At 41.3% G+C, this 10,437-nt stretch overlaps 1 protein-coding gene across 1 annotated transcript in view; it reads left to right on the top strand.

The window, feature by feature from the left end:
- The first annotated feature begins 278 nt into the window (after window positions 1-278).
- LOC107716465 (potassium voltage-gated channel subfamily H member 4-like) overlaps window positions 279-10,437 on the top strand; it is a 29,366-nt gene continuing 19,207 nt past the window's right edge. The window contains exons 1-2 of the mRNA XM_016522924.1: window positions 279-356; window positions 3,507-3,740. Coding sequence (XP_016378410.1) covers window positions 281-356; window positions 3,507-3,740 — 310 coding nt within the window. The 5' untranslated portion in view covers window positions 279-280. The remainder of the gene's footprint in view (window positions 357-3,506; window positions 3,741-10,437) is intronic.

The raw sequence follows: 10,437 nt of genomic DNA, 5'->3' as shown, positions 1-10,437 counted from the left end.
TCATACAGAAAAAAAATTTTATAGAAAGAGGGAAAAAATCCACACCCAGCCACCAGTGGTGCGAAAGCAGATCGTACGAAAATGTAGGAATGAGATCCTTTTTTTTTTTTTGCATTGAAATGGATTAAAACTGCTCCAACCTGTCTTGTTGTTTTACTCCAATTCAATAAGATTATAAAGATGATTTATAATATGAGCTGAGCATGAGTGAAAATGTACAGTATAGTGATGAAAAATAGTGCACTGAAATTTTTCATCACTGAAGACGAAACCTGGCATCATGCCAGTGATGAAGGGGCTGCTGGCACCCCAGAACACCTTCCTGGACACCATTGCCACTCGTTTTGATGGCACTCGTAAGTACTGGCACAAAAGCACACACACCAAACCGACAAGAGAGAGAGAGAGTGCTCAAGATGAAAATGTACAGTTTTCAAGGTACCCTGAAGGTGAAGGATTTTCATGCCTATATCATCACCAGCACCAAATGAATATGCAAAAATGGCTTATTTCAAACAGATTCATTGACAACTATCTTTAACAAACTTTTTTTGTTCTATCATATAGTCTTGCTAAACAAGCCAGTTAAACTATTGCCATGGATAGAAGCTACCTGAATAACAACACACATGGTTAAATGAGGTTTGATACTATCACAGTAGCACAAAAGCACACATTAAGTATGTACGATGAGACTTTGCATCTGCATTTACAGTATATACTTGTATATATCTGGCCTTTCATAAATAATTTCCAGTCTTAAATAATTCTCTGCGTTCCTATAGCTCAAACAGCATAATGCTAGCAATGCCAAGGTCATGGATTCTGTCCCAGGGGTTTGCATGAACTAACCAAACTGTTTTTTTCCCCACCATATTTGCTATGGTAACTAGAAAGCAGTTTTTTTTAATGTAGCATTTTCTGTTAAAACTACAAACTTTTTTAAAACAGATATAGGTTTCATTTTTAGACTAAAAATGTAGTAGGGATGAGTGGATCAATTAGTGATTTTACTGTTTATTTAACAGCAAAATGAAGGCAAACCGTAAGCTTCAAAGTGAAAATCATTGCCTAATAATAAATAGTTGTGTCATAAATGATTCAACAATGGTCCGACACAAATATCTATATATGTACTGTATTTCTGTACTACTATTATACATTATACTGATTATTGTAAATGTATACTGTATATGTACTGTATCTGTCCTGCAGGTTAATACATGTAGGCACCACATACACTTTGTGTGTTTGTTCCTGTTTTATCATGGGAGATAAATTTGTTTTGCATAGCTCTCGTGGCATTATATCTTTGAGATAAGTGTGTGTGTGTGTGTGTCATGGGAAAAGTGATTGTCAAGGGACAAAGCTGTTTGTGTTCATGCAATCCTTTTACCTTGAATTTACAAGAACTCTCTCAAACTACTAGTTAAAAGGCTGGTTAACAGGTTATAATTCTCATTCATAATAATAAAACCAATAACTGTAGATTTTACTATAATCCATTGAAATTTCTATGTCTAATGACATTAGCATCACAACACAAAATGCTAAAATATAATCATTAAGCAAAACATAGTTTGACACAATGCAACACGATAGGAAATGTGATAATATACTTTCTTAACAGTATTTATACAGAACAAAGGCAGCTGTACAACACATATCTAAAGATAAAAAATAGAATACAATCCTCCCATCTGTGCTTTCTTACTAGTAATGAAGAAAATCCTTCACACTGCTTACAAACTTAATCTCTTGTGTTAGATAACATCTCTCTCGCACAAATGCACAACAGCATGTTCATGCACACTCACAGCTTCTTATTTAACAATATGCTATCTTACAAGATATTATTGTAATCTATTACCTAAAGTCAAAATTATAAAATTAAACATTTATAAAATACAATTATGAGCATTAAAAAAAAAAATTACATATTTTAAATTGTGCTATTACGAAATTGCTCACACAACCTCAGGGCATAATCGCCATGATGATAACCATGGTTGCTCTAGCGTTCCCTGAGGTTTTATGTGTGTGATGACATTAAAGTGCTAGTAAAAAATGAAGCTTTGTCTTGTTGGTGTCACTGGAGGGTTTAAGACAGAAGATAGGGGTTTTAAAAGTGGCTATCAGGACTGTTCAGACTGTTCTTATGAGTGTGCCAAATTTCAAACTTTTTACCACACAGTTCTATGGGCTGCCATTCACTCTCAGCCAAAGGAAGAAGGCATTTTATTTGCTTGCGTCCCCCCCCCCCTTTTTTTTCTTCGTTTTACTTATTGTCATGTTTTTCAAACTGAAGCTTGAATTTAAATTAACATTCTGTTTTCATTTGACATTATGAGGAAAGTAATGTTAATGCTGTCTTAATGCGTCTTGATTTCATCTTAAACTATGATGAACACTTTAGAGACAGGTGATTTGTCAGTAATGTTAACTTACCCTCTTGAGACAAAGGATCTTTCCTCGCAATGCTGGACGCTTCTGGGTAACAAGGCACCAGTGTACTCAAGGCCCAAAATAGCTGCCCTCTTGTTGCCGTAGAGACCAGCTTTCCTGTGCAGTAGTCTCAGTGATGATAGCGGGTGAAACTGAGCTTTTGGTATACCGAAGACTTACTGAAAGAACTTTGAAATATCTATTCTGCACACACACACACAAACCCTTTACTATGATTGATTACCGATAAATGCTGATCATTTTACTTTTATTGTTTATAAACTTCAATTTTATAAAACAATAAAATGTAGATCAGGGCTATTTGTCACATGATTTTACTCCACTGAATATTCTTCAGTGTATTTGATTATTCTATGTCTGGCGTGAAAATATCCCCACAATAACAGACTGGTGTGTAAAACTCTTGGACATATTTTAAAGATTATATGCCGCAAATTTTAAATATTTCACATACCTTTGAAAAAAACATTTTATTAAAAACAACAACAACAACAGTGCCCCTTTAATTGAAGACCATTGTTATGCTCTGAAAATGAAAACCCATTGAGTACAGTACAATCAAGCTTATACAGTCCTACTTTACCTAATCGGCTATTTTACCTGAATTCACCCAATTTATCACATATTTTCATATCAAGTATTCCTGTCAGGAAGCTGTTAGGAGGTTATTCCATAATTCTTTAGTTCTTTTGTCCCCCAGTGAGCAAGGCAGAGGTGACTGTGTATAACATATATGAAATAACCCCCCTATATAACATACATGAAATTAACCTATAGCAGATCTATACACGTGAAGCTGGGGAAGGTGCAGAGTTTTTGAAGCGCGCTGCAACTGCTACAGCAAGCTTTAGCCAAGTATTCGACAAGCTGAGCCATGTGAATGATGATGCAATTATATCAGATTGATTTAGATAGACAGACAGACGGACGGACAGATAGATAGATAGAGGCGTAATACTTAAAAAAAACAGAATATTCATAACTAGCTTTAGAATGTCCTTCACAACATTAATAATCCTGATCTCTTTTCTGTCCCACAGACAGCAACTTCCTCCTTGGGAATGCTCAGGGTCACCGTGGCTATCCCATTGTGTACTGTTCCGATGGATTCTGTGAGTTGACGGGGTTCGGACGAACAGAGGTGATGCAGAAGAACTGCAGCTGTCATTTCCTATATGGCTCGGGCACTAGTGAGCAGGTTACTCAGGGTGTGGAGAAAGCACTGGAGAGCAAAGAAGAGTACCAGGCTGAGGTGCAGTTCTACAAGAAGAATGGTAATAATACTCTAGGGCTGTTATCGTACATTACTTGTACTGCAAGCAGCAGCCAATTTAATACAGGGGCCCCAAAAAAATCTGGTGTAGATTGTGAGTGATTTCCAAGAACTGAGTTCCCTTACATTGGTGGCTCTCAATTCTCAAAATTGCCCCACTGCTCTGCACATTTTTTCTGACACAAATAAGAACTCTCTTCTAGTAAGCTGATGATCTAAATCAGGTGTGTTAGATGAGAGGGACATAGAAAATGTGTAGTGCCTGGGGGTAGGTGGGGGGGTCGACTAGAATTGGGAACCACTGCCCTACTTCATCTACAGTATATCATTGATGTGACTGAGCAAAGCACTGTACTGAAATTTGCTGTAGTGTCTGCGCTCTGCGCTATTACATAGATTTAGAATTACTTTTAGGCCTTTTCCATTTTAGCAATGTCAAGTAAGGTTTATTTGTATAACATTTTTCACAATACAGATTGTTTCAAAGCAGCTTTACAGACTGGATAACTATATTGTGTACAGTATTATTATAATAGAAAATTACCCATCTTTCACTTTGACTTTGTAACTTTCACTTTTTCACTCCTGGTCTCCATCTCCTGGTACAAGATTTTGGTCATATCATTTAGGTAAAGTGGGACACTTCTTGTTAAACTTGTAATTTAGATATTTTCAAAAGCCATTTTTTTGTTATATGAATTAAGTTCTTATGCTAGTTGGAAGTAACCAGTGACCATTTTGAGATCATGCACTCCAGACAAATGTCTTTTCGCATAAAGTGGGCCATCTGATCTGGTAAAGTGGGCCATCTATGATTTAACAAAAAAATAATCCTTCATCTTAATTAGAAATATTAAAAATTAAATTATATCACATAACAAAAAAACTGAATAAGAGGAACATTTAAAATGTAAAATTATAAAAGGCTGTTTTCTCTAAATACTTCTTTAGTCCCCCAGTGAGCATAATGTCAAACTTAGCTACATATGTTACTAAATTATATTTGGACTGTAAAATTTATGATTTATAGATGAGGTAGCCATAGGTTTAGTGACAATGTAGGAGTGACAGGTAGCCAGTGTAGAGACAATAAAATGGGGCTGAGGTAATCAAGACCTAATTAATGCAGCCTAAAAATCCTTTAACGGATTTGAATAATCATATATCTTGGCTCTAGTAAGCACTTTACCTGCTACATTTTGAACCAGCTGGAGCTTATTTATAGAGCCTGCAGGGCATCCACTCAATAAAGCATTAGAAAAATCTAGTGTTAAGGTCATAAATGCATGAATAATTTTCAGCATTAAAAACAGCATATGGCCACAGCTGGGTAATGTAATCACTTTTAAGGTGAAATTTAAGGTGATCCACCATTCATCATCAAAAGATTGCTATTAAACATATACCCCAGGTCCTTATCCTGTAGTAGACGATGTAACAAAATGTCTCAGGTTACGTATGTAACCATGGTTCCCTGAGAAGGGAACAAGACACTGCGTCCTCTAGAGGTCGCTTTGGGGAATGCCTTCAGCGTGACCGGTGTCTGAATCATACATCTAAACACGACAATAACATTGGTCGGCGACAGCCTGTGACGTCATCACCCGGCGCGACCACAGTATAAAAGAACACGGAGAACACGTCATCCGCTTCTTCGTCTGAAGCTTACGCCTGAAGCATAACAAGTGAACTAGAGGACGCAGTGTCTCATTCCCTTCTCAGGGAACCATGGTTACATGCGTAACCTGAGACATTCCCTTCCGAGGGAACTTCGAACTGCGTCCTCTAGAGGTCGCTTTGGGGAACGGTATACCCACACCACCATGCTGAGGGGAGTGCATGTCAGAAACCACGGCGAGCACTAAGTACCATCTCTACCATAGCCATGGGAGTTGCCCCAAGGACGTCTTGACGGCTGTCAGTGACATTATCCCCTTCGGCCAAGGGCCTGAGCTGCATACCCTAAAAGAACTTACATAGCATGGTTTTACCCTGCTCAGAAATGTATCAACAGAGATACATAAGTTGAGTGGAGCCCAAGGCGAGAACCAGGGCCTAAACCAACTCAGAGAAAGGGAACGAGGCTGACAGCGCGTAACCCTTACCATACAGGATTTTAGAAAGTGCGCAGAATGCTTAGCGTGCACACTTACCACAATGTGGATTTTAGAAAGTGCACAGAAGCTTAGCGTGTGCACATACCATAGCATGGATTTAGAAACGCCGTTGCTTAAGGGGTAACCGAAGCTGTATTAAACCAGCCTAGGAGCCTTACGTGACTGTGGCACGCTCACAGAACAGACTCCGAAGCATCTGCTCACAGATGCCCAGAAAGGAGCGGCGCGCTTGCAAGAGGGCCTTCATGGTGAGGGGAGCACAGCTAGCTCACTTAACAAGCAACCCGCCAGGGAGGCATGAGATGGCCCTGCCGCCTGGCATCATTGCTATCCGGAGCTCAAAAGAGTGGAGTCCCAACTTCAAAAATAAGCTCAAGCTGAGGCGAGCCCTTACAGCACATACTGGGAGCGACTCATAGCTAACCCTCACAGTGAGGGGAGCACTTCTCAGCTCGACCAGAAGGATGCACTAGATTAGAAGGGGTAACCCAGCAGGGCCCAATAAGAGACAGTCCACTGGTGCAACTCTATCTCGACAGAGAGCGTGGGTTCCATATAATCAGACCCGATAGAATCTGATGAAATAGTGGGACCCAATAACCATTCATGCGTACAGAGCTTACTGCTCCTCAGAGCAGAAGCATACAAGAGGGGTTTCCGCAGAAACACAAATCCCTCGTACCTCAGGGAACGCAGTGTACTCAAGCCCACTCCGCAGAGCTGCGATTACTGGTTAAACCATAAGGGCAGTGTGACAGGGAGGATGGAGTGTTGAGTTCCTCAACGCCTCAGCGAGAGGAGCTCTAGCTCAGAGAACGTGCATGATGGTTAAGGAAAGACTCAAATCTCAGGAGACCCCTCAGGGTGAGAGATGAGTAGCGCACCCTGGCCAGAGGATAGGGAGCATGTCACGAAGCATGTACTCAGAAGAGTACTAGCCTGCAAGAAGGACCCACAGGTTCTGAGGTTGCAGAGTTATACTGAGGACCTGATTCTGGAAGGCTTTGGTCCGGACCATCAGTAACTAGTTCTATGGGACATAGAAACTAGCCAAAACATCATAGGCCCAGCATAAAAGACTGCAAATGCAAGCGCAGGGGACTCCTACGTAACCTCAGTCAGGAGGGAAGCTTTTTAGGGGAATTACATTTACATTTACATTTAGTCATTTTGCCGACGCTTTTATCCAAAGCGACTTACAATTGGGGAATACATAAAGGGATTCTTCTTAAAGAGGCAAACAGACACAGGACATGCTTGAAATACCACGTTTTAGGCATTGTTCAAATGTGGATCTCAGACTTCTGGAGGGGATGTAGATTCGTAGTAGTGAGTGGAAGTAGGCTGGTGCTGAGCCTGTGGCTGTTCTATATGCAAGCATCAATGTCTTTGTGACGAGTGGGGGCGGGGCCGAGAGCCGTGGGAACGGAGCGAGGCGGTGGAGTAATTGATAATGAGTGACACCTGCACCACTCACCGGTCTTGATTGGCCAATGTAACGTAGTTTGTAGACACTATAAAAATACTGTGATTTGAGTGTTAACACTTAATATAAGTGAATACCTTTAACATACAGTTTTACCAATATTGTTATATGAGAAATTTGTCTTTATGAATGTTTTAACAAAGATACTCACTTGACAAACTCACCTTTTCTTCGCGCAAACAAAACGAAGGCTGCGTTCCAATCGGCATGCTTAATGCTTTCAGAGGGCACTTCGAAGGGAGAATAATTTTGACGGCCACGCTGCTATATAGTTAATTTGTAATAAAAAAATATTTAAAGGCAAATTAGGTAAGACCTAAGCACCACAACTTTAACTCTTCCAATTAAGTCAAGTTGGTTGCCTGATTTGTGCGTGCTTGTAGTGGTAAGTCGTTTGAGATCAAATGAAGCAAGGAGTGAATGGAAGTCTGTAGCATAAGGCTTGTCCAGATGAATGTTGAAGTCGCCAAAGAATAAAAGTGGACTGCCATCCTCCGGGAATGAGGACAGCAGCCCATCCAGCTCCTCTAGGAAGGTGGCTAGAATTTGGCCAGGAGGGCGGTAGATTGCCACAACCTTGAGTTTTATAGGAGCTGTTACAGTAATTGCATGATATTCAAATTAGGTATAATTGCATAGGGGAGAGTGGGTTGAGTATTTCCAATTGTTAGAAATGAGCAGACCAGTGCCCCCACCCTGGCCAACCTGACGGGGGGTGTGAGAGAAAGAGAAATTGTTAGCTAGAGCAGCTGGGGTTGCTGAGCCTTCTGGACGAATCCAGGTCTCAGTCAAACCCAAGCCAGGTCTTTCAGCAGATCAGCCTGATAAGCCTGAAACACCGCCATGGTATGCAACGAGGCTGCAGCCTGACCTGCTGCCGCGTATGCCCTGCCATTCAAACGAGATGTATCCTGAAGGGGTTTGGACAGAAGGGAGGGAGACTTAAGGGAAGATGTCTCCCCCATAGAGAGATAGCAGGCCAGCGTCTCTTCAGCAGGGGGCATCTTGTCATAACCATTCTCACGCATCCCCTCAATGTTGGCATAACTAGTATGCTGGAATCTATGGATGCGGGACGAGAATGGATTTTTCCAAGCCTTCTTGATATCCACATGGAGATCGTGAAGACATGGAAGGCTCACCTGAGCTGGAGGGCTATGGCTAGAAAGAAAACGCTTGTCGAAGCGGCCTCGAAGCGTCACTTTCTTGGCCCGTTTCCATCGCAAGTCAAGCCTCGCAGTGTGATGGCGAGTTCGTAGCTCGGTGAAGTCGTGCAGGTAAAGTCGCAGGTCTTTACCCTCGTTGGTCTTCACACGAGAAGGGCTGAACGCTTCCAGCGCACAAGCATCAAATAAATACACAGTAAAGTGAAAACCACTGTGGCCGTCTTCTAATTAGCACAGTCAGTAGCCTATAGCAGGGCAAATCCTCCAATCGAAACTACAGTTCGTACTTAAGCGCAGGAAGGGAGCAATGCAAATAACACAGGCTCCTTCTAAGCCGAGGGCAATTATTAGAATTACCAGTAAGTGCAATCAAAAATACAAACTCCAACGAAAATGCAAAGTATAAATAGGTAGAAAATGAAATATTCTTCTTTGTCCTCATCTGACATCTCCTGCTCATCCTGGCTTTGAGCCAGCAGAGCACTAGCCGCTGGATCAGACAATGTAAGAGAGATAGCATCGTCGTCCAGTAGCTCACTCTCGTCCGTGACTGATGAGCGCGAAAGGGAAAGACACTTTTTCAACTAATCAGCCAGGTCCATCTGCGATCCCCACGGCATGGTAAAGAAGAATAATCATTCTTACCGGAAATGCATGCTTCAAACAAAACAGTCCTTGAAGACGAAGAAGAGGATGACGTGTTCTCCCGGCGCCCTTTTATATTGTGGTCGCGCCAGGTGATGACATCACAGGCTGTCACCGGCCAATGTTATTGTTGTGTTTAGATGTATGCTTCAGACACCAGTCACGCTGAAGGCATTCCCCAAAGCGACATCTAGAGGATGCAGTTCGAAATTCCCTTGGAAGGGAACCATGATTGGACAACAAATTATATTCTAACATTTGTACACTCACGTGAGATGAAAACTGTACTCATAATAGTTTTCTTTTATGCGTTTTAGTTACCTCCCTCAGTGTATTTTGCCATGTTGAAATGGCATGACCGGTGGTGTTTCACTAATCATTGGAGAGAATACTCACATTCATTGGCAGCAACCTCTGTAGAAACAGTAGTACCATAGTGTTGTTTAGTGATGTGTGAAGTGCAAAAATTGGAGAATGGAACACTTTTAATAACATGAGTTACCAGCAGAGACAACAGGACAGTCAGTAACTGTACGGCCAAAGTACACTAGATAGTTATCAGTATCTAAATCAGATAATTTAAATTGCCAGAGTACCTGAGCACAGTCACCGACCTCGATCAAAGAGGCAGGCCGACACAGACAGATCTGCCAATCAAAGTAAAATAGGCTGTAAAAAAGACTTTAACCCATGAAAAAAGACTTCAATCTGATGTGAAACAAGATCAAACTCCCATACTTGGTAGAAGATACATTGGCAAGCTCAATCCTGACCAGACCCCAGAGTGGGCAATAACAATATTGTAAACATATTTAAAAAGCTTAAAGGATTAGTTCACTTTCAAATTAAAATTTCCTGATAATTTACTCACCCCCATGTCATCCAAGATGTTTACGTCTTTCTTTCTTCAGTCGAAAAGAAATTAAGGTTTGAAGGTCAAGAAACGGTTGAAACGGTTGAAGGTCAAAATTACAGTTTCAGTGCAGCTTCAAAGGGCTCTACACGATACCAGACGAGGAATAAGGGTAACGCGTAAAAAGACAGTATAAGTCATTATAATCAGTAATTATGTCCCCACTGGATGCAACAAATGCCTTGTTTATAATGGGTTTTACTGGTTTTGTCTCGTCGCACATCACCGGCGCACAGGCGCTCGTCGCACACATGGCATCACAGTATGGTAAGGGGCGTAACATTTCCGTCACACGCTTGAGGTATTCGGCCAATCACAACGCACTGGATAGCTGGCCAATCAGAGCACACCTCGCTTTTCAGATCGATGAG

Source organism: Sinocyclocheilus rhinocerous, unplaced genomic scaffold (assembly GCF_001515625.1).
Source record: "Sinocyclocheilus rhinocerous isolate Xijiao unplaced genomic scaffold, SAMN03320098_v1.1 scaffold419, whole genome shotgun sequence".
Lineage (NCBI taxonomy): Eukaryota > Metazoa > Chordata > Actinopteri > Cypriniformes > Cyprinidae > Sinocyclocheilus > Sinocyclocheilus rhinocerous.
Note: the sequence above shows the minus strand (reverse complement) of the source record. Positions and strands in the feature narration are given on the sequence as shown.